This window comes from Balaenoptera musculus, chromosome 14 (genome assembly GCF_009873245.2).
Source record: "Balaenoptera musculus isolate JJ_BM4_2016_0621 chromosome 14, mBalMus1.pri.v3, whole genome shotgun sequence".
In the NCBI taxonomy this organism is placed as follows: domain Eukaryota; kingdom Metazoa; phylum Chordata; class Mammalia; order Artiodactyla; family Balaenopteridae; genus Balaenoptera; species Balaenoptera musculus.
In genome coordinates, this window is record NC_045798.1 from 20829705 (window position 1) to 20855776 (window position 26072).

Genomic DNA, 26072 nt, shown 5'->3' on the forward strand with positions numbered 1-26072 from the left:
CAATGAGAAGGCCGTGTACCACAACAAAGAGTAGCTCCCGCTCGCCACAACTAGAGAAAGCCCGCACGCAGCAACGAAGACCCAATGCAGCCAAAAATAAATAAAATAAATTAAAAGAAAAAAAAAAGAAATATATCTAGCATGTAGTTGTTGGAGGTTCTTAAAAATTTTTTTTAAATTTATTTATTATTTATTTATTATTTTATTTTTGGCTGTGTTGGGTCTTCGTTTCTGTGCGAGGGCTTTCTCTAGTTGCGGCAAGCGGGGGCCACTCTTCATCGCGATGTGCGGGCCTCTCACTATCGCGGCTTCTCTTGTTGCGGAGCACAGGCTCCAGACGCGCAGGCTCAGTAGTTGTGGTGCACGGGCCCAGCTGCTCTGCGGCATGTGGGATCCTCCTAGACCAGGGCTCGAACCCGTGTCCCCTGCATTGGCAGGCAGATTCTCAACCACCGTGCCACCAGGGAAGCCCAAAATTTGTGTAAAATTAATAAAAGCGTTAAAAAGACACCTGAATATTATATTAGAATTATTAAGTTATAAAATTTTGGCGTATCTGTGTATATATGGGTGGGTGTGAGAGTAAATTTACAGACTCCATATGGTGTGATTCCCAGTGGACACCAAGTTAGGAGTCAGAGGATCAGAAGCTTGTGTGGGGAGTTAGGAGAGTGATTGCAAAAACAAAGCAACATGTCTTATTTAGTGGATGGAAGGAATCAAACATTGTCAGCAAACGTCTCCAAAGAGTAAACCAAATGTATCTTTCTGTCCCTTCCATGTCTGAAATCTGAGTGTAGTGAATTCAAATTCACTTCAGATTAGTTGGTTTGACATTAGTTTTCTTCCTTAAGAAAACTTTTGAAACTTCGGTAGTAAAGTTTTCTTCTTTTCCCTCCTCCCTAAATTACTGCCTGCAAGATGCAAGCCCTCAGATCCAAACAGTCTCCCATTTCTATTTTGAGATTTGCCTGAGTCACAAGGTAGTCTTGGCAAATCACTCTGCTCTATCTCTCAGTTTACTGAGGCTGCCTGGGAACTGGAGCTGTCAGCCAAACAGGAAGAGAGCTGTGTTGCCTAACTCCAGAAGGTCTCAGTCCTATGGATGTGGTGAGGTTTAATGATGGATATAAACGGCTGCAGATGGAATTCCCACAGGGTGGGGGTGGGGGTGGGGTGGGGGAGAAGGCAAACATTTTACTTAACTTCCTCTATAGGAACTCAGGGCTGGTAGAAAGGCCAGACTATTAAATATAGCTGAGCAGATATCCCAATATGTGTGCATGACATGTGTTTCCAACTAAAGAGACCCCTTCTGTATTCCTACTTATTCCTACATATATGACACCCCAAACCCCAAATATAAGCAAAGGTATGTGACTGATCTGACCCTGGCAAAGTGACACTGTTTAAAAAAAAAAAAAAAAGTCAGTGTCTATAAACATGTATAAACTACAAAGGCCCTTTTTCTTTTTCAAGAATGGGTATAAAGAGCTGCTTCCACCTGGATGCTCTGATTTGTGCCCCATCCACGGTCTCAAGTTCCTCCTGGTTGTGTAGATAGCATGTTCTCCCTAAGTGGTTCTGCCTTAGTCACTGTGATTCTAAACTCCCTGCCCACCCCCACCTCCCAGTGATGCCTCTTGACAAAATTATTCTTTCTGTACTCACACAAATGGAAACAGAAGAGATGAAAGGCCCCGGGGATGCAGACAGTGCAGGTCTCGAGCTGAACCACTGCTAAGCACAACCTGAACTTTTCTGCCTCTCTTCGCTTGGCTGAGTTCCTCTCGTGACTCAGGGTAGAGTGATGAGCCTGGCATAGGAGGCTTAGGACCCAGGGGGCGCCTTTCAGCCGAGAGGAAAAAAAAAAAAAAAAACCACCTCGCTGCAGCAAGCTGGCTGGGAAGCTCCCAGTTCTAAAGAGAGGCTGTTTACCAGAAGAGCATAACAAGGGCAGGTCTGACTGCAAGGCTGGGAACGGGAGGCAGAGTCGCCGCCAAGGGGACCCCGGTTGGACCCTGGTTGGTCAGTCACCTGCAGGACGAAGGAGGTGAGGATGCTGTTGGCCTGGCTGCAAACAATCCTCGTGGTCAGCAACATGCTCCTGGCAAAAACCTATGGATCTGGAGGTGAGATTACTATCTTTCCTTTCTGCAGCAACTTAATGAAGCAGAAAGGGTAGAGCTCCCTATTTCCCAAGCAGGAAGGAAGATGACAGGAAACGAAGCTTTTAGCAGGTTCCTGTTGTCCCATGAAAGCTTTTTTTTTTTCCCCCTTTCTCCTTTCCCTGCCAGGAGCTTGCAGCTCCATCTTTGCCATTAAGAACAAAGGCAAGTAGCCACTTTCTCTTTCCTTTTCCTTGCCTGTGGCTCAAGAGTGGATGGAACTTGGGGGTTCATCTCCCCTACTCCTAAGTACTGTTCTTTTCAGGGGCTTTGCACGGTGTCACCAGAGCGCAGGCCCTCCTCCCCCAGCCCCTTCCTGCGGCTCTCCAGCTGAGGGGAGTGGGAGTTTGGAGTCACATCCAGGCAGCGATGAGGCAGGTTCCCTCTGTCTGAGGTTCTCTTTTCCGTGACTGAATCAAGGCTTTTGTATAATTCTCTTGGGAGGGAGTGTTGCCTGTGGAAGTGTGGCCACATCCACGGAGAAGGGAACACCAGAGTTTATGTAACATGGAATGACAACACAGGGATGGATGTCGGGTCCGGATGCCCACCGACCGAAAACTCCCACCGTCTCCACAGAGAGACCTGAACCCAGGGCTCCCCCGCACCCTCCTGCAAACTGGCCACAAGTTCCAGAGCAACAACCCCTTGCACTTGTGCAGTGCTTTCCGGCTTACGAAAGAGAAAGAAAAGAAAAGAAAAAAAGCTAATACTGAGCGTTGGGGGCCGGGCACCGGCTGGGGGCTCTTCACGCGCTCTCTCTCCGTTCTCTTTCCGGCCTCACAACAGCCCTGCGAGGCAGGCGGGGTTTTCCACGTGAGGGCAACGTCTCCCAGCTGGGATGGGCCCGGGCTCCCCTGTCCGCCACTCAGTGTCCTGTCCGGGGGACTCCTCTTCCTCACAGGCTGCTTCTGGGACAACGGCCACCTGTACCGGGCGGACCAGCCCTCTCCCGCGCCGGGCCTCCTCTGCCTCAACTGGCTGGACGCGCAGAGCGGCCTGCTATTTGCCCCCGAGTCGGGTGAGTGCCTGTCCCGGGAGGCGGGCCTCGGGCGGGCGGGCAGCGGCTGCATCCCGGCCCCGGCCCATGGCGCCTTCTTTCCCCTCCCAGGCGCCGGCAACCACAGCTACTGCCGGAACCCGGACCAGGACCCACGTGGGCCCTGGTGCTACGTCAGCAGCGAGGCCGGCGCTCCCGAGAAGCGGCCTTGCAAGGACCTGCGCTGCCCAGGTACCCGCCCTGGACCCCGCGCCCAGGGGGGGCCAGAGAGCCCGCAGCGCACGTGCGGCTGCGCGACGCCGGCCGGCCCCGCCCCGCCCCGCGCCGTCCGATTGGCCAGGGCTGTCTCCAGGCCGCGGGGCCCGAAGCCCATTGGCCGGCGGCTCCGCCTGGAATGAGCTCATCCTCCGCGAGCGCCTAGTAAACAACAGTGGGCGGCGAGGCCCCGCCCCTCGGCCGAGCTCCCCGCCCCATGCACCGCCCGGGGAGCCGCAGAGTCGCGCGTCCCGGGTCTATGCCCTTAGTGAGACCCTGGGGGTTTACGGACCTCTTGTGGAGCGTCTGCTGTGTGTGTGCTAGGCACTCTGCTCACAGCACCCCCGCCATACCCAAGAACCAGTTTGGGGGATCTGAGCCTCAAAGAGAACTTCAGCGATTTACCAAAGGCAGTGGCAGGGTCCAGCTTTGAATCCAAGTTTCTTGGACTCCATAGTGCAGACTTGTGGCTCCCGGCGCAGCAAGACGATTCTCTAGGATTAAATGGGCTATGTAAACATATAACATAGGGATTGGCATAAAGCTTGGGTTCAGCAAACCTGAGCTGCTCAGAGGAGTCATGGATTGTTTCCTGGCATAGAGGGGGGGCCCCTGGAGGAGGTGGAAGCTGAGCTGGGCCTTGGAAGATGGCAAGGATTTGAGCATATGAAGACGTGGGAGGCAGGAGAGGCCCTTTCTCATAGCCTTCCCCTCACCTTGGCCTCGTCCCAGCTATGGTGCAGCCCTTAGGCCTGGTCTTGCCCCTAGGTCTTGAAATCAGTGCATTCTAAGGTGGGCCCCCTCGTCTCCCCCCAAACTCAAGACACTTTCTGATGAGAGCTGTTTCCCACTTCACCTCCAGAGACCACTTTCCAGGGCCCGCCAACCTCTACAACAGAAACCGAGGAGGTGTCTGAAGTGCCAGGAGGAGATGAGGTGCAGGTGTTTGCTCCTGCCAACACCCTGCCTGCCCAGAGCGAGGCCGCTGCCGTGCAGCCAGTGATTGGGATCAGCCAGCGGGTGCGGGTGAACTCCAAAGAGAAAAAGGACCTGGGAACCCTGGGTATGACTGCCCACCCCTGTCCTTGTGGGATTTATTGAGAAATATTTGCTGATTATCTGGGGTGGAGATAATGGTATACCTTGTGTCCTGTCCTTGGCAGGCTACGTGCTGGGCGTTACCATGATGGTGATCATCATCGGCATTGGAGCTGGCATCGTCCTCGGTTACACCTACAAGAGGTCAGTAGCTTCTCTTCTGGGCTCTCTGAGAGAGGAGAGGAAGGTCCACAAAGTCAAAGCAGACTCCTTTGTGGCATTCTTACCCATAAAGGAAGTGAGGTATTGGAAGAGGAAAACCAGCTCAAGATGTAGAGACTTGGTTCTAGTCTTTACCAGGTGACCTTGGACAAACCCTTTCCTTTGGTGCCTTTACTCCTCACCCAAAAGCCTCCTGAGGTAGGGGTTCTTGTTCCCCATTTTACAAGTGAGGAAGCCTTCATCAGAAAGGTGAAGTAAGCTTGCTCAAGGTTATACTGCCTGGGAGTGGCTGGATTCAAACCCAGCTCTTTTGACACCACATTCCCTGCTGTCTAATCCAGCGTGCCTGGTGTGGAAATGAGTGGCCCTGCAGAAATCAGGCTGGGCTCTCATTGCAGGGACCCTGAGATTGAATTCTTTCTGTGAGTTATAAAATTCTGCTACTAGAAAAAGTTCCCAGCCACTGCTTTTGCAGTTGGGGCTTGAATGTCCTGAGCCATAAGCAGTGGGATCTCCTTTAGGACAGGAGGAAGGAAGTGAGTAAGAGGATAGGGAGTCTGTTAGCTACTCTACACCACATATGAGAAAGCCAGAGAGGCTACCTGGGAAACTCAGGGACATGACCTGTGGCTGGGACGGCAGGAGGAGGAATGCTTATTTTGAGAGGTCCCCTGAGATGCCATGTGGAAAAGGCTGTCAAAGCCAGTGACGGATGCACGATGATAAGCCAGAGTTATGCCCGTTTTTACAGCACTGGCTAACTCTGGGAAAATTATTTGCAAAATCTTGGGCAAAATCAGGGGATTAGACTTCTAGTCCAGAGTATGTGTGATGTTTCTTTTCTGTGGTCTGGGAAGGCTTCCTATAAGGGAAGTGATGTGGTGGCCTGCATTTTCCAGTGGTGAGGACCACGTCTGAGCCCACAGTCCCAGTGGGTCACCCAGCATTAAATAAACTGAGGTGTCCTTAGGGCAATGTAGTCAGCCTCCTCATTTTACAGATGGAAAAGGGGAAGAGTTGGGTAAGAATAATAACAACAATAGCAGCAGTAGCGAACATTTACCAGAGGCCAGGCGCTGCTTCAAATGATACGCACACTTTAACTCAATCCTCGCAATCACCCCTTAGGAGGTAAATGCTGTTATTAACCCCAGTTTACAGATTAGGAAACTGAGGCAAGAGAGGATATGTACCTTGCTTGAGGTCACACACCTAGCATTTGGTGGAGTTAAGTCTTAGCTCTGCCACTAACTAGCGATCTGTGTGACTTTGGGCAAGTTGCTTCTGTTTGCTAGTCCAGGGCACTGCTGTAGCTGAGGCATGCGACTGCCTGACCCATAGTAAGTGGTCAGTAAACCATAGCTATTTTTCTTTTCTGTAAAATGTGGGTACTGCACTAGCACTCTCTGGGCCCCAATGCTTCTCTGATCATCTGTGATTCAGGAAGCACAGGTTCAGAGAGGGGAAGTATTGACCTGAGCGTGTCTCCTGACTCCCAGTGCAAGGTTGCTGCCCTCAGTGGGATGGTTGACGTGGCAGGTCCAGGGGCACCTGCTTGTCATTTCACAGAGTCAGAGGAAATGATGGGGAGGCCCTGGTTACAGTTCACAGTCAGACCCAAACTGTGTTGGCTGAGTCTAGCTGTTGAAGTATTTCCTCCTTCCTCAGCCACTGGATAGCAGTTGGCTCTCCTCCAATCCTGTGACAGTGTCCAGGCCTCCAGGTGCGTGAACTGACTGCTAAACGTCCTTAATTGCAAGCTCAGTTCTCAGGTCCAATGAGGAAGCCAAGCCTTTTTCTTCTAGATTTGTTCCTTCAGGCTGTCACAGGATTGCCCCGAGGCCTTGTATTTATTTTCCTGTAAACTCAGGGCGAGGCACCAAGTCACCAGACTCCCCGTCACTAACCATTGGACCACCCATTCCCTTGGCAAAAGTGCTCTGAGCACAGACTGTACAACAGGAAACCACATGTGGGCTGGAGGCAAGCTCTCAGCCCCCATCTCTCCCCAGAGTCAGAATACAGAGTGTTCTGGAAAGCGCTGTTGAGCGCAGGTCCTGCTACTTCCCTGCACCTCCGTTTCTTGTTTCTTGTCTGTTCAGTGGGGCTGTATCCCCACTCCACACACACACACACACACACACACACACATACCCACCCCAGATTACCATTAAGTATTATGTGTAAACAGTAGAACACCAATCAGGTTAAATAACCACTAGCTGCCAGCATTTATTGCATGCTTTCTTAATAAGTGAGGCCCCACTGAATGTCCTTCCCTGATGATCACGCCCAAGCCTCAGGACCACACTAGAAGGACCACTTTTACACCGTTTTACAGTGAGGAGCTGAAAGCCAGAGAAGTTAAGTGCTGTGTCCAAGCTACATAGCCAATAAGGTGTGTCTAAGGATTGCCAGTATCTCCCAAAAGTCCAGCGAGGCCCAGGAACTTCATGCCAGTTTGCATTGGATTGCATAGGACAGTAGGAAAAATTGGAACTTTCAAAATAAAATAGCTGGGTTTAAAAGTTAAAAGAACCAGGATCTAGTTTTGGAGCACCCAGTTCTGGGTGTGACAGTGGACAAGTCATTTACCTTCTCTGATTTCCTCATGTGTAAAATAGGGGCAGGAGGTTAGTGATGATACTCCTAGCTCTAATGTTGCCTAAAAAAAGACAATATTACCTGGTGGTGGCTGCAGGCAGTACTGGGTTCAAATCCCAAATCCACCATTTGCTTGAATAAATGATTAAACCTCTCTGCATCTGCCTTCCCATCTCTGAAACAGAGATCCTAATAGATGCCGCCTAGGTTTGTTGTGAGGATGAAATTAGTGTAGTTTGGGCAGACAGTTGGTGTTCCTAACCTTAGCTGCCTTGAGGAACTTGTCCTGAGCAGCAGCGTGGCACAGCACCACTTCTGACTGGGAAGGGAGCAGTGGCTCAGAGTTACATAATAATTTGAAGGAACTCGTGTTACCTGAAGGAGGTCTCGGGTGCCTCCAATCACCCCCCCGAAGAGGATGTCAGACACAGGCAGCAGCTCCGTCCACACCTGCTCTCTCTGGCCAGCCCAGCTCCCGGTCCTGGCCCCGGAGCAGTCAGGATAGAATTACTGCAAGCCATGAGCCCCCCTATCCCCCTCCCCACAAAGGCCAGGGAGAGAGCTTTCCCCTGGCCGGGAGGGGCGGGCAGGTACCAGGCTTCCTCTCAGGGGAGGCAGGGTGGCAGGTGGGGGTGGTGAGGGCTCAGCCTGGTGGGTCTTTGTCCTGGTTGTCTGGGCCATGAGGTTCAGGTGGCCAGTCTGCAGCTCCCTGCCCCTGCCACTGCCCCTGCAGCGTCTGTGCTCTGGCTCTGGAGGGAGTGTTTATTTTCTGATACAAAGGCAAGGGAAAAACTGTAAGTCAACACCACTCTGCCTACTTAAGAGAGGAGCTAAGTCAGTGAATAAGTCTTTTGTTCTTTCTTGGCTGCCAGATAACAGCCTGGCTGCCCCCCCTACCCCCAGAAGGTGGTGAGAAGGGGCTGAGCCGCCTGGTGGTCAGTGCAGCAGACCTTCTGGCCTCTCTCAGACCTCAGAAGGGGCTAGGCGCAGCCACCGCACCTCCAGGACTCACAGGCACCATTAACAGGAGGCACGTGGGGTTGGGTGTGTTTTGAGGCTTCTAAATGGAAGAGACTGTCATCCAGATGAGTCCCAGCACCTGCTTCCTTCATTACCCTTGGCTGCTCTTCCAGCCCGGCTCTGCCCCATTAATCCAAATTGATTTTTTCCCCCTAAAGCAGCAGTACCCAACCTTTTTGGCACCAGGGACCGGTTTCATGGAAGACAGTTTTTCCACAGATGGGGGTGGAGCGGGGGGCGATGGTTCAGGCGGTAATGCGAGCGATGGGGAGCGGGAGATGAAGCTTCGGCTCATTTGCCCGCCGCTCACCTCCTGCTGTGCAGCCGGTTCCTAACAGGCCACAGACCGATACCAGTCCACGGCCTGGGGGTTGGGGACCCCTGCCCTAAAGACTTGTGTATGATGCAGCCTGACCATTATCAACAGCTCGGCTGACCACAGCTGGATGCTTGATAAAGTAGGTAGCTGAGGAAAGCAGGGCTTTGGAGTCAGACTCCAAAGCCTCACTTTCTTCTATAAAATGTGCGTGGTATTTGCAGTCTTGCAAAGTTGGGTGGAAATTGAACAAAGATGGTACATGTATAAAGTGTGTGGCATCCAGTAGGTGCATAGGTAGCTCTTCTCATGCTGGATGATGGGAAGGCCATTTCCTGGCACCTTAGTGGGTCCTCAGGAAGCATGAGTTCCTGCTTTCCCTCTTCCTCCAGCCCCTTAGATTTTGAAATTCAGGCCTGGCCCAAGACTCTTGGCACATACTCTGCTTCTTTTGTAAATGGACTTTTGGTCTTCTGCTGGCTTGGGGGCTCCCTTAATAAAATTAAACCCAGACCTTCCAAGTTTCTCCCTACATGGGCAGACTTGAAGAATCTAGCATTTTGTTTTATTACAGAGGTGGGTGTTTTTTTCGATGCGGCGGCAGCTGTAACCAATGAGCAGTGCCCAGGGGCAAAGTGAATCTCAGGCTGTGAGTGGGGATGCACTTGGTCCAGACTGCCCTGTCCTCATGGCCCTCCATGGCCCCTCTGGGTGCTCTGGGAGGTCCTCTGCTGCGGGGGTTGGTGGTGTCCAGTACAGAGCCTGATGAGGATGGGTAGGAGCTGCAGGCTTACACATTCAGAAACTCGGCCACCCAGGGTGAGTCAGGGAGGTGAGCTTACAGGTTTGCCTTCTGTGACCTTACAGTGAGAAATAGGGAGTCAGGGCACATGACATGCATGGGATCTCACAGAATGTTAGGGTCCGTGGAGGTTATCAAGTCCAACTCCCTGTTTTACAGATGATGAAATGAAGGCCCCAAGAGAAGGGGAGTGGCTGAGGTCACACAAATAATACTCACCTTGGCTGGTCAGTAGGAGAGTTCCCTTGGGAACCCAGATTAAGATAACATTGCTTGGTGAGTCAAGTCGTATTCAGGGCAAATCATAACAGCCTCCTATGAGTTTTACAGCAGTTCCACTGTTTTTGAAATGCTTTCCCATCCATTATCTTATTTGGAGGCAGATATTATCCCCATTTCATAGATGAGGAAACCAAGGCTCCCCGAGGCCAAGTGTCACACAGCCAAGGCTGGGCTGATCCAAGTACAGACAACTGGTTTATTTAAAGACAGTTGTGAGGTACCTGTGCCAGCTCTTCCCTGTCCAGCCCCTGCTGTTTTCTCAGTGTTACTCTCCAGTCTCTGGACACTTCTGTCATCGCACCTCACATGGTGATGGCTGTGTAATCCATCTGATCTCGGCCGTCTCCCCAGGGAGTCTGAAGCAGGCCTGTGTTGCTGCACCAAGTCATCCGTTGGCTACTTGTTTCAAGGCCTCTTTGGGGTGGGCTCCTTCCAGGAAGACTTCCTCTGACAGCTGAGTCCACGTGTCTAGTTGCTGTGTCAGACGATGCTGACCTGCGTGCTGGGGGCTGGTTCTCGTGTGCAGTGTGCTAGGCACACACCAAGCCCCTTGGCTTGCAGTGGGGGTGGCCTGGTCCCATGTGGTGGGCAGAACATGTGCAGCTGGAAGACCGGGTGTGTGAGTCCCTGCCCCACTGTTTCTTTGGGGGTGACCCTGATCGGGTCAGAACTTCTCTTGAGCATCAGCCTGAGTCTGACAGACTTGGGTTTGAGCCCACCATGTCATTCGGAGAGTTCAGTTTCTCTGGACTTATTTCCTCATCTATAAGATGAATGATAAGACCCAATTGTTAGGGTTCAGAATGAAGTGAGATAACGCACATAAAGCTCTTAGCATGGAGCGAGCACTTCATGTGAGTGAAATGGGGCAATTCCACGGCCTGATTGGGTCACTGAGCACCATGAGAATTGGAAGGCGTGTGAAAACTCAGGGTCCCATGGTCATTGTCTCCCATTGACCTGAGCAGCCCTCAGAGTCCTTTTTGGCCCCTGCATGGTCCCTGTTTCTAGTCAGGGCTCACAGCTTCTGGAAATTTTGGATAAGATGTCTCAGAACAGGATGGTCAGGTCAGTTTTCTGGACAATTTTATAGGTGAGGGCTGAAAATTCTCTGGGTCTTGTGGCACGTTGGGCTGAAAAAGCAAAACTCCGCCTTGCTTTAAGAGTCTCTTTCCTACACGGTATCTTCATTGAGCCCCACTGCAGCTGTGTGAGGTTCATGCAGATGAGGTTTAGGGGCTCCTTGCTGAGTTAAGGCAGTCTGGCAGAACAGAAATCTAGGCCATGAGCCACTGACTGGCTGTGACCATGGCCAGCCCCTGCCCCTGCTGGGCCTCAAGATGCCACCTTAGGAGCAGAGCCATGCAGGAGGCACAGCCTGAACGCTTCCCTCTTCTCCTGCCAGGGGCAAGGACCTGAAAGAGCAGCATGAGCGGAAGGTGTGTGAGAGGGAGATGCAACGAATCACCCTGCCCTTGTCTGCCTTCACCAACCCCACCTGTGAGATCGTGGATGAGAAGACCGTTGTGGTCCATGCCAGCCAGACTCCAGTTGACCTTCAGGAGGGCAGTGCCCCCCTCATGGGCCAGGCGGGCACTCCAGGTGCCTGAGCCCCCCACGATGGGCAGGAGCCCATGCAGACACTGGTGCAGTACTGCCTACCCACCTACAGCTGGGAGGATCTACACTTTTTGTTGTGGTTAAAACCCCCCACTTATTTTTTTGGTTTGTTTTTGGTGAATCCTAAGACAAGCAGGTGGCACTGTGGGATGAGGGTGAGGCTGGGTGGGGTCCTACCAATGCTCTTCCTCCATCCCGTGGAGCAGGATTTTGCCCGTGGATGGAGGCAGCGGCAGTCCCCACAGCAGTGCTGCCAACAGGGGCTTTCAGTGCCCCGGAACTGAACCAGGGATGGACAGGGAGCTCCCCCAGCTCCTCTGTGCTTTATTGTCCAAGATGGCCTCAGCCTCTGCCTCCCCACGTGTTCTCCTTGGGCTTGAGTGTTGCACACTGTTATTCACAGTTCAGGTCATGTAGGTTGAGAAGCGGTGTTTAAAAAAGATATTTAGTTTTTTAAATATTTGGGATGCAATTCCCTGCTGACCTCTGAGAAATGGAAATGAGTCTGTACGAAAGTCAGAACTGTGGGTTGAGAACGGGATCTAGGTGGGGGGCTGCTGGCAGTGATGTGCCTTGACAACCGTGGGCTGGGCCCAGGGACTCTTCCTGTTTTGAAAGGAAAGGAAGGGGAAAATCGCACTGAACATTCCACTTAGGAAGAGGGTAAAGAAAGATCTGCAGCTGCCTCAGGCCACAGGACCCGAGTGGACCTGGGGTGCCCCAGACGGTTTCTCTTCAGGGTGGACAGTGACCTCTCTTCATTCTTCAGGGGTGAGACAGCAGCCAGCTAACCTACGGGAATGACACTGTGGGTGAGGCCTTGTGAACTGCTTCTGAGAGGTTAACCTGGAAACCCACTCGGAGGCAGGGCGATGGAGGGCTTCAGGACTTGGCTCCTGCCTCGGCCCAAATCTGCAGGTGGCTCTGTAGCCTCCAGGCCAGCGCCTTCCTGTGGGGTCAGTAGGGCGAGGGCCACAACCCCTAACTTGTAAAATAATCATAGAACCATTGGAAGGGACCTTAGGGTTCCCGAAGCCTTTTGGACAGAGGGGCCAGAAGTGGAAACTGACATTCAGGGTCACAGAGGAAGCTACCAGCACGGCCAGCCCTGAGGCCCTGATATCACACTCGGAGGCCTTAGCACTGCTTCCCGTCCACATAGCTTCCTTCCCAAAGCCCTGCCACTGCCTCACGTGGAGAGGGGTTAGTGGGGCCCAGTCTCTCCCGCAGGCTGTTCCTGGAAGTGATTTGCTGAGGGGACCTAGGCCTCAGGGGGTCCCTTGTTGGTAGTGATGCAGAAGAGAACATTACTGGTTTCTACTTTTCTATAAAAGCATTTCTCTGTGTACAAGTTTTATATACCTCATTCTGACACCTGCCTATAAAGTGCAGGAAATTGCTCTGCATTTGACTTACATAAATAAAAAAAAAAAAAAGACGACTCCATATTGCCAAGTTTTTGTGGGGTATCAGGACCCTCCTCCCAAAAGTTGGGAAGTTTTTGGTTACCTTGTCAACACCTGCATGGCAAGCTCTGGCTCTCTGTCCTTCACTCGGGCCCTGCACCTGGGAGGCCGCAGCAGCTGGATGGTTGGGAACTGCAGCCTCCGTGTTTGGGTGTCACCATCAGGAGCTTTTCAGGTCAAAGCTGCAGGAAAGAGGGTGTGTGGCATCCCAAAGGAGGCTGGTCACTGCAAATCCTCTCCCCCTCAGCCTTCTTTCCGAGGTGGAGATAGTTAAAACGAACATCAGGCAGCCCCTGGCAGGGGCTGGAGATGGGGTGGTGGGTGGTGGTGCTGTAGCAGCCGAAGAAGGGATGGGTGTGCAGATGGGGGAAGAGTCTCCGGGCTCCCAGGAGCAGCTCTGGGCTGTGGAAGGTCCCTGCGGGGGTGACTCCTAGGGCTCCAGAAGAAGGTACCAACAGGAGTTCGTTGGGCTTTTTAGCAGGGATTTAGCAGTAGGTTCTCAGCCTCTAGGAACACTTAGGGTGACCTCTGCCCATACCCAGACACTGCTCTATACTTCTAGAAGCAAGGGGCATCCTAGAGCATCAGTTTTTCCAGGAACCAGATCCTATCCTTCAGTTGGACTCCAGCTTTTGGAGAAATCACCTTTGGCTATGTGGATGCCTAGTGTGCCCAGGATCCTACAAGCCAGATCGCAACATCTTGCCCAGCCGTCACCCTCCACGACAGACCCCGTGTGCAGAAGCAAGAAACGGGTCTCCCCTTGAGCACTTGCAGGGAAACACCAGGGGTGGGGGTGACTTGCATGCATTTCTTCCCTTAATGAAGGTGGCACCCAGCACTGCAGAGAGGACTCCAGGATAGCCTGGCTATGGGAGCGCATGGATGTCAGAGGGTGGCAGCGTATGGCCCTGAAGGGATGACTCAGCCAGGAGGTGGGAGTCAGACCTGCAGCAAGGCCAGGGCTGCCTCACGTGGGTCGTGCACATTCTCTGGAGCAGGCTGGTGTCTGTGTAAGGAGGGGAATCAGAGGGGGGTGGCACGAGAAGTCCCTGCCATGGGGTCAAAGTGGCCAGCACACCCTCCACGTGTATCTCCCTGAACCAGGCCGCAAGTCACTTTCTCACTCTCAGCACGGTCGGTTATGTTAACTGCTTAATTTATTTGGTCTGCTCGATGGCCCCGCTTGGGCCCACCGCCCCACACTTGTGGGGACCACTGAGGCACCACCAGCCACACATGCTGGCCTTCCCGCTGCCGGGAGCCCAGGGCTCGACCCTACAGCGAACCTGCACACTCCACACTTAAGTATGGTCTAGACAGCAAGGAAACTCTGGCCAGAGGTGACATCTAGTCCCACAACTCATCAGGTCTATGTACAGCATTTCACATAACACCCCACAGATATAACAAGATAGTCTGAACAGCAACCGTTCTCCTGCATCACTCCCACCCGCCTCCTCCCCCCACCCCCAATATAACCACCATCGCAGTAAGATCCCAAACCCACTCCTAATCTGTTAAATATGGTGCAAGGTCACACTTACAGGGAGGCAAATCTACTTGTGTTCAAGACCCCCACCCCAGCTTGGAAGCCAGGGTAGAGGGTGTCCCCTGGGCTTTTCAGCACCCACAGCTGTGAGCTGTGGCTCAGGAGGCTGGGGCCAGGAGCTCATGAGCTGGGCCAGCCAACATGGGAGGTAGAAGCCAGAGAGCCCGGCTCGGGGAGATGTCCCCTCCAGCACCTCCGCTCTGGGACTCTGCCACCACCTCTTGCCACCCAAGCTGCTGCCTGGATCAGGCACAGTGAGGGGTGAGCATCGGCTGCCACGAGGACAGGGCCGGGAGACTGCTGAGATTCCCAGCACCCCGCCCCATACACTGGGCCTGCGACCAGCCACACTGCCCTCCAGAACCCACCTAGCAAAATCCCAGGCTCCTGAGGTGCCCACCAGGGTGTGAGTGACAGCAGCCAGGATACTAGAGCTTTCTAGCGGGCAGGGCCTCTTTCCTTCCAGCCCCAGCCTCTTCCTGCACTTGTGGCTGACTGCTTGTGGGAGGCAGAAAGGAAGTTCCCAGCCAGTCTCCAGCAGCTCAGTTTGAGAACACGGGGGGGAAGCTCCCCCTCGAGCTGATGTGGCCCCTGGGCCCGGAAGGTGAACAGAAACCAGCCCTTCCCCTGACTCCTGGCCGGACCCACTACAAACCGACTAAGGGACCCTTCAAAACCTACTCCCTTGACCCTGCCCAGGGGAGGGCGGGATGTGGAGTGGAAGGGGGTAGCACCACTGTCACTTCACATCCTTGGATGGCCGCTCACTTGGCCACGCTCCCATGAGAAGTCCTCCTGCACCAGCTGGACCAGAGGCTTCAGAGCCCACCGGCAGGTGCACCTGGGATCCTGCCCAGCAGGTCCAGGTCGCAATGATTAGTGTAAGCAAGAGCCTCCTGGAATCCACTGCCAGGGAGTTCCCGAGTGGTCATGAGTAACAGATTCCTCCTGGCACGGGAACCAGGCTTTTTTTTTGTTTGTTTGTTTTCTTCGTCACAGCTTTCAGGCGAGTGTTGGATTTACAGACAGTAACCAGGCCCCAGAACCTGTGGAGATGGTTTCCCCGGTGCTGCACCCGCTCGCCTCCTGGGGAGGTAGTAGGGATGGCCGGTTCTGCTTCTAAACAAGCTGCCAATCCACAGGAAGCGCAGAAGGCCCTGCCCACAGCAGGGATGGGGCGCAGAGGGGGCAGTGCTGGCTGTGGAACGCCCCCCCGCAGGGGGCTGGGCCGGGGCTAGGGGGGCGAGTCCCTGGTCAGGCCATATTGCACGCTCACAGTGTGGTCCAGCTCCTCCAGCTCTGCAGGCAGCGGGATGCCCAGGTCCCCAAGGTACAGGGAGAGGGCCTCAAAGGAGTCCTCCAGTTTGGAGAATGCTGGTCTAGAAAGAAAAGGAGTTGGAGACAGGTGAGATACGGGGGTGGTGGCGGTGGGGAGAGAAAGGGTGGCACAGAAGTCACCCAGGCCTGCGGCTCCACTGCTTCCTGGGTGTCTGACCTTGGGCAAACCCCTTAACCTTGGTGTACCTCTGTGGGAAACAGGGGTCATGTAACTGCATAGGTTGCTGTAAAGATGAGAGATAATAACACTGGGAGAAGGCTGGTCTGGCTTGAGGGGGAAGCTCAAAAAAAGCAAGTCCAGGAGAAAAAAAGCCCATCCCAGGTCTTGGAGAAAATGCAACCATCACAGGTGGGACTGGACTAGGTACCCTTTTAAAGATCCTTTCCAGTCCTGACTTGTTTCCACATCAATGGATCTGCCCTGGGAGGGGCATTTCATAGACTCTGGCAGCCCTTCCCAAGGAGAAAGCGAATGCCTGGCTCCTAGTGCCCTGGAGACAGCTCAGCTGCCCTGGAAACCCGACACCTCAGGTTTACTCTCCCGCCTCCTCCTTGATTCTGCTTGGATATCTTGTCACCTTCTTGGCAAGGCCTATACTGATCACCGTGTTAAAAATTATAACTTGCACCCTAAACAATCCTCTTTCCTCGGCTTGACCCCTTTTTCCATAGCATCTGTCACTTCCTCATATTCAACACAGTTTGTCATATCTACTGTTTATCACTTCCCCTTGTTAGAATGTGAGTCCCCGGAGGGCAGGCCCCTTGGTTTTGTTCACTGCAGCATCCCAGAGCTTATGAGCACAGCATCTGGTACGTGGTAGGCATTCAGTAATATTGTCTGAATTAAAGACAGACATTTTGAATGACTGAGAAGGGATATTAGCAAACGAATATTGTGTGGCTTAACATTTTCTCCTCATGCTCTTGTTCTGGTGTGACTGAAGGATTTTGGTCCTTTGGTCCACGAAGGAACAAGATTCAGAGCCTCCCACCAGCAAATCCCAAGTCTAAAGTGGACCTTCGGAAATCATTTAAAAATAAAGGTTATGTGCCAACTGGTTATCTTGCGGGGGGATGGAGCTGGGGAGTGGGGAGTGCTGAGGGGCACACTGCTCAGGAGATTATAGAAAACGTATACTTCCTGTCCTATATATTTTGGTAATGTTTGAATTTGTTTTTTAAAAGAAACATAATTTTTGATAGCAGAAGCACAAAGGTTCTAGTTTTCTAATGCACGAACTTAAAAAGACTCAGAATAACTTTGGTAATAATGAAGGCTATAACCTGAGAAGAATAAAGGTAATTTTAAAAGATTTCTTTAAAGGAAGAAAATGGCTAAACGCATAAAGATGCTCACAGTAGTAACACCTATTGTAAGGAGAAACTGGAAAAACCTGAACATCTACATTATGTATATTATGTGTTCATACAGTCTCCTAGTGAATTTCACAGTCAACAAAAATGATAATCTGGAATACTGGGTAGTGACAAAATGCAGAGCAAAATGTAAAACTTCTCTATTTGACATTATAAATGTACAAAAAATATGTATTTGGACATGGACATGGGAATATGGAAACATGGAGACACTTATTCTGTTAGCATGGTGTAGGTTTGGGTGAATTTCCTGCTGTTAAAGTTTCTTGTAACAGCTGTCTCTGGGTTATATCCAGGTTACTTGCTACGATACCCTCGTCTCCCGTCCCCTCGACTGGCATGTCAGGGTTCTCAGGTGGCTTCGGTGGTCGACAGCCATCCTTGAACTCAAGGCTTTTGCCACCCCAGTTCCTGGGAAGGGCTTGGGGATGGCTGAAGGCAAGGGCGAGCATCTCAGGACCATGCAGGTTGGGGGACAGGAGCGGATACCAACCTGCTCTCAGGCTCCAGTCTACAGCAGATGGCGGCCAGGGGGAAGAAGGCTGGGGGGCAGTCTGTGGGGACAAACTTCTCCCAGAAGAGCTTCACGTTGAGGCCGAAGTCCAGTGTTCGGGGCAGGCAATCAGGATCTGCATACACCTGCCCAATGATCTGCAGGTGGGAAGACAGTGGTCAGGAATGGGCTGCTGACGTGCAGCCGCATGGCAGGGGAGGGGCATGCTGGTGTATGGACAGGACAGGAAGGATGGTCAGAAGAGGGAGGTAAAAACTGAGCTTGGAGGGCTCCCCCTCCCCCGTTTCTACAGATCTTGCTAATCCAGACTTGTCTCTCGACTGAGAGTGTGGTTACTGAGGAGGGTTTGGAAGAGGCCTCACTGCAGCAGAAGCACAATATTCCCAACTGGCCTCTGGAGGGGCAGCTTCCACACACCCGACCCTGCCCTGCTCTGTCCCCTTCTGTCTGTGTCCCCTGCCAGAGTTTAGGCCCTGAGAAGGTTGGCGCTGGGTCTGATTCAAGTCTGAAACCCTTTGGCGCCAGACCAGTGCTTTGTACACAGTAGGTGCTCAAGTGATCTCTGTTAGAGAACAATATTTTTAAAAACCTTCCTTCATTATTCCAACCGTCCCTCTTGTCTCCTCTACCACATCTCACTCCGTGGGAAGCACAGAAGCCTTTGAATGTATGTACTCGACTCAGTGCTTCAAGACAGACTGAGCTAAGCTCCTGAGGGCAGGACTCTTTCCGTGACTCACTCTGCACCCCACAGAGCCCAGCGCTGTGCCACACGGGCCAGCGCTTCCTGGAGTGGCTGCTTCTCCTTGTTGGGCTGAGGGTGGGGGCAGCACGAGTGCCTGGGAAAGGTGGCACAGAGGGAAAGGCTACATCTGGCCCAAGAGCTAGAAGGACCCTTCTGCCCTTCCTGGTGAAGTTTCGTGTCCCGCCCACCCCCTTACTGGCCGTGTGACCAAGAGCAAGCCACTGCCCCTTTCTGAGCCTCAGCTTCCTCACCTGAATAAGCCCGGCCCAATCCTTCTCATGGCACCGATGAGACTCGAAGGTGTCAACAGATCTGTGATAAACTACACAACCCTCCACTGGTGTTGATTTTATGGCAAGCTACTCATCTTAGGAGGAGGAGGAGCCCCAGTTCTGACTAGGGGGCCAAGCTGCTGGGCCTGCTGCCTCAGGCCCGGCCTCCATGCCGGAGCTCACCTCACAGAGGACGATCCCAAAAGAGAAGACATCCACGGTCTCGTCATAGCTCTTTCCTTGGGGAACACAGGAGAGCAGGCTATTAGGTTTAGTCCCTTCTCTGCTCTGCACTGAGTCTAGAGCCAGGTCAGGCCACAGCCAAGAAACAGGGTTAGAATAGGTTCTGTGGGGATGCCCCAAAGGCTACCCTGGATAGACACCATCTGAAAATCCCCTTTCCTCAGTCCTGGGTGGGCTGCCTTGGAGAGATCTTGTGAAACAACACTGCCCAGAATGAAACTGCATGGGATAGTGAAAGAGAATTGGACCAGGGTTCATATGGACCCTGACACTGCCTGCTGTGTGCTCCTGGGCAGATTCCTGAACCTCTCTGGGCTGCAGACTCCAGAAAGTGTTGTATCGGACCATTTCTGAGGCCTCACAGCCCTGTGCGGTTCAAGAATCCCAGTGAGCATCTCTGGCTGGTTTGAGCATTATCCACAAGGGGGCGCCACACTTCAGTTCTCAGCACGGAGAGAGAAGAAAAGGCAATAAACAGCCTGAGCTCTCAGCTACCCTTGGGGCACGAAAGCCACAGTCAGACCTCAGCGTGGGCCCAGGATGGGGCACTGGCCAGCTTGCAGGCCTGAGCTCAGGGAGGGAGGAGTTTATGAGGTCCAGCCTGGCAGGGGATAAAAACCATCTAGCCCTTAGCTCTGGGTACCTGGCCTTACACTTCACAGGCCTCCCCTGAAGCCCCCAGGGCTCTGCTGAGAGATGTGGCCCCACCTCCCCTCCGGGGCGTCAGGACTCACCATTCAGCATCTCAGGGGCCATCCAGTAGGGGTTTCCCACCACCGTGTAGCGTTTCTTGCGGTCACTCTTGCGCAAGGTACGCTTCTTGGTGGTGGCCTTCTCCACTGGGGGCTTCTTCCTCTCCTCGACTATGAGCCGTGACAGCCCAAAGTCTGCCACCACCACGGTCTTGTCCTGGGAGGACAAGGGCCAGGTTAGCACTTGGTGGGGACATTCCCAAAAGCAGCCACTGGGAAGGGGAGAAAAGGAGTGTAGCAAAGGGGTGTCTTAGAGAACGGGGCTCGGCGTTTGTTTTTTCACTGTCTGCTCTCTGCACAGAGCAGGCTCCCCAGGCCTGGGGGTGTTCTCAGCAGAGGCGCTGGAGCCTGGAGGGGTAAGGCTCTGAGACCCGGAGAGTGGAACTCAGAGGCAGGACAGAAGATTTCTATTGTTTTGTGTTTTTCTCATCCTGCCTTGTTCCCAGAAAGATTTAAGGCTGTGGCTAGAACCAGGATAAGACAGAAAAAGACAAGGTGGAGGCATTCAGTGGGGGGACGTAGGGGAGATAAGCTCTTCAAACAGCTACAAGGCAGTCATGTGGAAAAGGGATTAAGACTGTTTGGTTTAAGTGCAGAGGGCACAGCCAGGGCCAGTAAGTGGATACCCAGGAAGCCACACTGGAAGTCAACAGGAGTAGTAGTAACATTGTAACAGCCAAAGCTGACCAGCGAGGGGGATGGAGGCTGGTCCCAAACCAGTCACTGTGAATTTACTAGCTCTGTGGCCTCGGGCTGAGGCTTCAGGTGCCAAGGCTGTAAAATGGGGTCCTCAGTGAGTTGCTTTCACCATCACAGGGCAAAACCAGGAAAAGCGACAGGGCTCTATGTACAGTTAAGGAACTTCTCAAGTCCCTTCTAACCAAAGGATTTCAAAGGCTGCTACTGGGAGGAGGTGGGATTTGTCTGCATGTGTTAGGAAGCCCCTGGAAGACAGAGGAGGGCATTGGAGGCAGCAGGAGGGGCAAGACAGGAGCCCTAGGTGATACCTCTGGTCTAAAGCAATAGGGGACAGTCTCCCTGGTGACAAGGAGGCCAGGAGGACCGCCCTGGGGAGGCCCAGAGTGGTGGGACATACCAGCTTGATGAGGCAGTTGTGCGAGTTCAGATCCCGGTGGATGATACACATGGAATGCAAATAGGCCTGGAACAGAAGTATGAGCTGAGGCCAATGGGCAGTTAATCAACCAGATGGTGACTCTGAAACTGGGGGCCACAGAACCTGCTCTTCTCCCAGGTCATCCCCACCCAGCTTCAGAACCAACCCGGACTCCAGAGCCCTCCTGCTGTCACTCCCTTGTCCCAACGCCAACAGAAAGCCAAAGGCTGCCGGGGCTTCCCCTCTCCCTGATGCCATCTCCTGCCCATCCTCTGTTCACTGACCCAACCCAGTGGATGCTCTCTCCTCAAGTCTCCGACTCCACTGGGCCCTGGCCCTTGCAAGCCTCCATCCCCTCTACCCACTTTACTTAGATGCCCCACCTGGGTGCATCGCTGTGTGCTCCTGGATGAGGAAGGTGCCCCCTCACACCCCCACCCTCACCCCAGTCTCTGGCTTCAGCCACTCTGGATCCTTCCTGCTGTGAAAGGGTAAGTGGCCTCCTCCTGGTCCAGCTGGCTCTGTGCTCCTGACATCCCCCTCCCCTGAGACTCAGCACCCTCCCCGCTCTCTGTCTACACTGAGACGCTCCCCGTGGTCTAGTGGTGAGGATTCGGTGCTCTCACTTTGACCTCTCCCTCTTCCTATCCAGACGTTTCCAAACTGGTCTCTACTTGCTATTTCCCCCCTCCAGGCCTCCGCCTCTGGCTCTTGTCACCCTGGAGCCACTTCCTTTTCCTTCCCTTCCTCATCAAGAGTGGAAGGAGCCACCCCCCAGCCCCCCGCAGCCCCCATAGTACTGCTTCCGTCCCCTGGGCTCCTGGAGCTGCTCGCACGCCCAGAGAGCTCTTCCTGACCTGCCTGCCACCCCTCCTCCGAGGCTGCCCATGCCTCTCCCGAGACACCTGCCCTCGAGACGCCTGCCTTTTCCTTCTGGCCTCCTCAATGTCAGCGCCTCTCAAAGCCACCTTCTCTTCACTGCTGACCCCCACGAACCACCAGCACATCAGCCTCAGCAGATGCCTAGCCTATCCTAGCTCTTCCCAAACCTGTTTCCCGACCATCACTACCCACCCCCACCCGCCCCCGGCAGTCTGGTAAACGACACCACTGTTCTTCTAGGTACCTCAAGGCGCCCCGGGCCCACCTCCCCCCACCCCTGCTCCCTCACTACCAACCAGTCTCCATTCGGACTCCACCCTGCCTCCCAGTCTCCTGGTCCCACAGCCCCACTGTAATTCAGAAACCTGAAAGGTTTCATGACTCCCGACCCAGGTCTCCCTGCCCTGAGTTCTCCCAACTCCCCGCCAACCTACTGACCACACCAGAGTCACCTTCAAAACAGCACAGCTCTGGTCACGAAATGTTCTTGCTTAAAAATCTTGTATGTGTATCTTTTTGGCTTCCTAAATAAAGTCCAGACTCCTTAGCTTAAATGCAGGGATTTTAATGTCCCCCCTGTCTAATACTGTCTTCATGGACCCCACATAGAACAGCAGGCATTAAAATCTCGGGCTTGGGGGTCAGACCAACTGGCCCAAGCTCCTAGCTCCGTCCCTGTGTAGCTCAGCTTCTCATCTGGAACCAGGGCTGTCATGAGGGGTGCTAGTCCCTCAGCTGAGTGCCCGGCTTGGAGAAAGCACTCGGCAGTTGTCACTGTCCCCATCGCTGTGACTGGCACCATTCTTTCCCAGTGAAACAGACTATTTCCTCCTCTCTCCTCCCAGCTCTTTGCTGCTCTCATCACCCCAACCTTGGGGCCTCTCTGCCAAGAGGAACTTTCATGCAATTCTGACCCATCCTTCAGGGCTCAACTAGAACACAATTCCCGCTTCTCTGTTTTCCTGGGCAGTGAGGTTCTCTGCTTGCTCCAAGGGCCCTCAGCACCTGGACGCCCCTGTGACAGCAGGGCCAGGCTGCCTCGTGCTAGTTTGCTTCTCCAGTTCGCCTTGCCCATACCCTGTTTGCTCTTGAAGATTGGGAATTCTTTGAGAGTAGAGTTGTAAGCTGAGAACAGCCAGCTGTGGGCAATTTTCACTGGCACAGAGAGAAGCTTGATAAACAGGTGCTGAAGGACCCAGCCCATGCAGGCTGCCTAGGACAGGGTCTCTGGCTTTCAGTGCCTGCCCACCATCCCTGCACCTCTCCTGACCCCCCACTCCCAATACCCCTGCTCTGCTGGCAGAGCTGTTGGCAGGACTCACCATTCCAGAGGCGATGCCTTTGGCAAAGCTGACCTTCTGCTGCCAGGGGAACGGGTCCTACAGGATGGAGGAATGCCCATCAGAGGCTTCTGGGCCCTGTCCCACTTGTGGTCCGGGCCCCATGGGTCAACATGATCTGCCAGCAAACCCTCCCTGCCTGTGCCCAGTCCCGCCCAGCATGGCCCTTTGTAGGCAAAGCAGTGGGCCTCTCTGGCCATCATGGTTCCAGAGTAGTGGTGACACAGGTGTCCCACAGACAACCCACCAAGGCTCTCGGGAACTTTGGGGGTGGCGCGCTCACCACGCTGCGCAGAAAGTCCTTCAGCGTGCCTCCCTCTATGTACTCCGTCAGCAGGTTCAGCTTCTTGTCCTTGTACAGCACGCCGATGAACTTGAGCACGTTGGGGTGGTCCAGGCTGCGCATCACCTTCACCTGCAGGAGGGGAGGCCAAGGAGGGCGGGTGGTTTCTTTCTCACTCCTTCCCTCCAGGGAGTCAGCTTGACAAATGTGACCTGTATCTCCCACCTCCTATCTCATGTGCTGTGGAAGAAGGCCCCAGGTGGATGGGGATGGCCTCCCAGGCCTCACCCCTGGGACCCTGCCTTTCTAGGAGCTGCATCGGGGGAACTGGAGTAGGAGGACCCAAGGCCTGGAGGGCAGCACTCAGTGGAGCAATGGAGAGAGGTGGGAGAACCGTGTCAACATTCAAGGTGCCAGGCTCCCCCGGCACGGCGTTCAGGTGGGGTCACAGCATCGAGCTGCACTGAACTGGTCTGTGTTCACGTCCATCACCCCACACTCCACAAGCTCCTCCGAACCACATCTCGCTGTACCCAGCTCATGCTGTCTTTAGTGTTTGTTGCACAAATAATTATGCTGTAATTTAGAGGGCGCAGGGACATTCCTCTAAATGATTTTTCCTGCCTTAAGAAAGTGACTCCAAACTAAGTTTCCTCTTGAAATCTTTTTTTTTTTTTTTTTGGTGCCAAAAGCCGGGATTGAAATCATTATTTAGTAACAACTTCCCTCTTCCAACAGTGACATCAAACTCCTAACCCCCACACTCCCCTTCTTACCTCAGTCAGAAAAGTCTTCTGTGTCTCCTCATCACACCGAATCAACTCCTTCATGACCATCAATTTGCCTGTGGCTTTGTGTGTCACCTAAAAGGAGGGTGACTGTTACTGGTGCAGAGACCAGAAGTGGTTCTGGGGAACTGTGTGAAAATCGATGTAACTGGCCATCCCATCCCCTGGAGGACACACTGAAGTAACCGGATCAAACTGACAGAGCTCAGGTGTAGAACACACAGCACGGGCCCCGGGGGACTAAGAGGGGAGCACACCCTCCTCCCTAGAGAGCTGGGCATGCACAGAGGAGAAGCAAGAATCCAGAAAAGGGACATGTGGGAGGAGGCGGCGGAGGGGGACTGCTGCCAAGCCAAGCAGGGCTCTGGTCACCTGACACAGGAGCGTGTCCCCTGGGGGAAAAGGAGTCTGGGGGCAGGAGGGTCAGTGCCACAGACATGCACCAGGGAGCTGGGTGGGTCGGGAGTGAGCTCTCCAGCCCCACTGCCCCAAAGGCTGAGACACATGGCTTACCTGACCCCCCCTTCCCAGCTCTCAGCAGAGGAGGAGGAGAGAAAGAGAGGTTAGTCCCCGAGACTATTCAGCAGGGAGGCAGGAGCCACTCCCAGCACCGAGGCTTCTGGGCACCTAAAAACACCCACTGACTGGAGGCGGGAGGGCCACAGGAGAGCTCGTCCCCACCCGAGGCTCCAGGTCCACCAAGCTCACTTCAGCAGCAATGCTGCCCTTCGGTGGCCTGGGAGGGCAGGGGTGCGGCCCTCACACCATCACCTCCAGCCAGGAGTGAGGTCTGGTATCCTGCAGGGCATCGGGGAGGCCATATGATGAGAAATCCCCAAAAGAAGGTGAGAGGGCTGGGGGGCAGAGAGGTGGCACAGCTGCCACCAGTGCTCACCTTGATGGCCTGCCCAAAGAAGCCCTTTCCCAGGACCTCCCCGTGGATCAGGTCACACGGCCGGAAGATCTGCTGCGAGTAACTGCTGGAACAGCGGAGGGATTCTGAGCGGCTGATGTCACGGCTGAGCAGGAGGGGCTCCTTTGGGGAGCTGGGGCCAGGGGACTTGGAGATGCTGTTACTGCGCCTGAGGATGAGGAAGGATGAGGGTAGGGACAGGGCAGTCCTCAGAGACCCGTCAGGAAAGCCTAGAGGCAGGGACCTCAGGTCCGCCCCGTCCATTCCAATGTCTGTAGTTCGGGTGCTGTGATGGGGGAGGGGACTCTAACATCAGACAGATGTGTCATCTGGGGGCTGCAGACATCTGCAGCCCATTTAAGCATGGTAAAATCACATTCAAAGCGGGAACCCTGAGTATCTCTCACCCGGAACGATGGACTAGACTCTACTAGCTGACAGCACTGTTGATGGAAATCCACTGCCTTCCGTGCCTGCCTGATTTAAGCCCTGACTGGCTTAGAGCGACAGCCTAGTACCACCCCAAACAAGCAAATGGGATTTCGGATATTTTGCACATCTTTGTAGTACCTGTCTGCATTTCCCGAATTTTAAAATAATAAGTGTGTATGATTTTTAGAGCAATAAAGTCACTATGTTTATGACATTTTTTTTGTTTTTTGGCCACGCCTCGCAGCTTGTGGGATCTTAGTTCACCAACCAGGGATTGAACCCGGGCCCTCAGCAGTGAAAGCTCGGAGTCCTAACCACTGGACCGCCAGGGAATTCCCTGTCCCTTCTTGAAAACCTAAAACAACTTTAATTCACCTCTTGCTTTCTAGTTTTCAACGTCTTTACTTACACTTATTAACCCTATCTGTGCCCCTTCTCCAGCCTCTGAGCCCCATGCTTCCCCCACAGGCCATGCTATCCTTCGGGGTCCAGCACTGCTGCCTCCTGTCCAGCTCAGTTCAGTGGACAGAGCCTGACCCTCTGGTTTCTAGGGAAACCTGGCAGACAGCTGGGTCCCGGCTATGAACTGTGATCCCTGGGTGGGGGGAACTGGGTCAGCACAATTCTCATAGCCTGTCCCTGGCCAGCTGGTTCCCTTCCTAACTCTGCTGGCCTCTGAGAGCCAGCTCCACCTCGTCCGAGGGCCGGGCATGAGATAGCGCAGAGCC

General features: G+C 53.7%; 2 protein-coding genes and 1 long non-coding RNA gene across 12 annotated transcripts in view; 1 reads left to right on the top strand and 2 right to left on the bottom strand.

Moving 5' to 3' along the window:
• LOC118906800 overlaps window positions 1–1752 on the bottom strand; it is a 41931-nt gene extending 40179 nt beyond the window's left edge. For both annotated transcript variants that reach the window (XR_005022595.1, XR_005022594.1), the window contains exon 1: window positions 1672–1752. This is a non-coding gene — a long non-coding RNA (uncharacterized LOC118906800). The remainder of the gene's footprint in view (window positions 1–1671) is intronic.
• A 166-nt stretch (window positions 1753–1918) lies between these two features.
• Window positions 1919–12763, top strand: PIK3IP1 (phosphoinositide-3-kinase interacting protein 1). Of its 4 annotated transcripts, XM_036874484.1 has the most exons (6): window positions 1919–2132; window positions 3073–3189; window positions 3280–3399; window positions 4286–4486; window positions 4587–4665; window positions 11113–12763. In XM_036874484.1, exons 1-6 carry the CDS (start codon window positions 2060–2062, stop codon window positions 11315–11317), a joined length of 795 nt encoding a protein of 264 aa, XP_036730379.1. In that variant the 5' UTR covers window positions 1919–2059; the 3' UTR covers window positions 11318–12763. The 4 variants fall into 4 exon arrangements, with proteins under 4 accessions (XP_036730379.1, XP_036730378.1, XP_036730376.1 ...); XM_036874483.1 differs by having other exon boundaries at window positions 3073–3399; XM_036874481.1 differs by lacking the exon at window positions 1919–2132 and having other exon boundaries at window positions 2140–3189.
• A 1167-nt stretch (window positions 12764–13930) lies between these two features.
• LOC118906797 (E3 ubiquitin-protein ligase RNF185) overlaps window positions 13931–26072 on the bottom strand; it is an 88882-nt gene continuing 76740 nt past the window's right edge. For 3 of the 6 annotated variants that reach the window (XM_036874468.1, XM_036874469.1, XM_036874466.1), the window contains 9 exons: window positions 24895–25081; window positions 23988–24074; window positions 23212–23343; window positions 22911–22967; window positions 20686–20751; window positions 19572–19746; window positions 18778–18833; window positions 17557–17714; window positions 15580–15724 (listed from right to left, as the gene is read on the bottom strand). In XM_036874468.1, coding sequence (XP_036730363.1) covers window positions 15580–15724; window positions 17557–17714; window positions 18778–18833; window positions 19572–19746; window positions 20686–20751; window positions 22911–22967; window positions 23212–23343; window positions 23988–24074; window positions 24895–25081 — 1063 coding nt within the window. Of the gene's footprint in view, window positions 15725–17556; window positions 17715–18777; window positions 18834–19571; window positions 19747–20685; window positions 20752–22910; window positions 22968–23211; window positions 23344–23987; window positions 24075–24894; window positions 25082–26072 lie in introns of all 6 variants that reach the window. The other 3 variants (XM_036874467.1, XM_036874470.1, XM_036874471.1) reach the window with 3 other exon arrangements.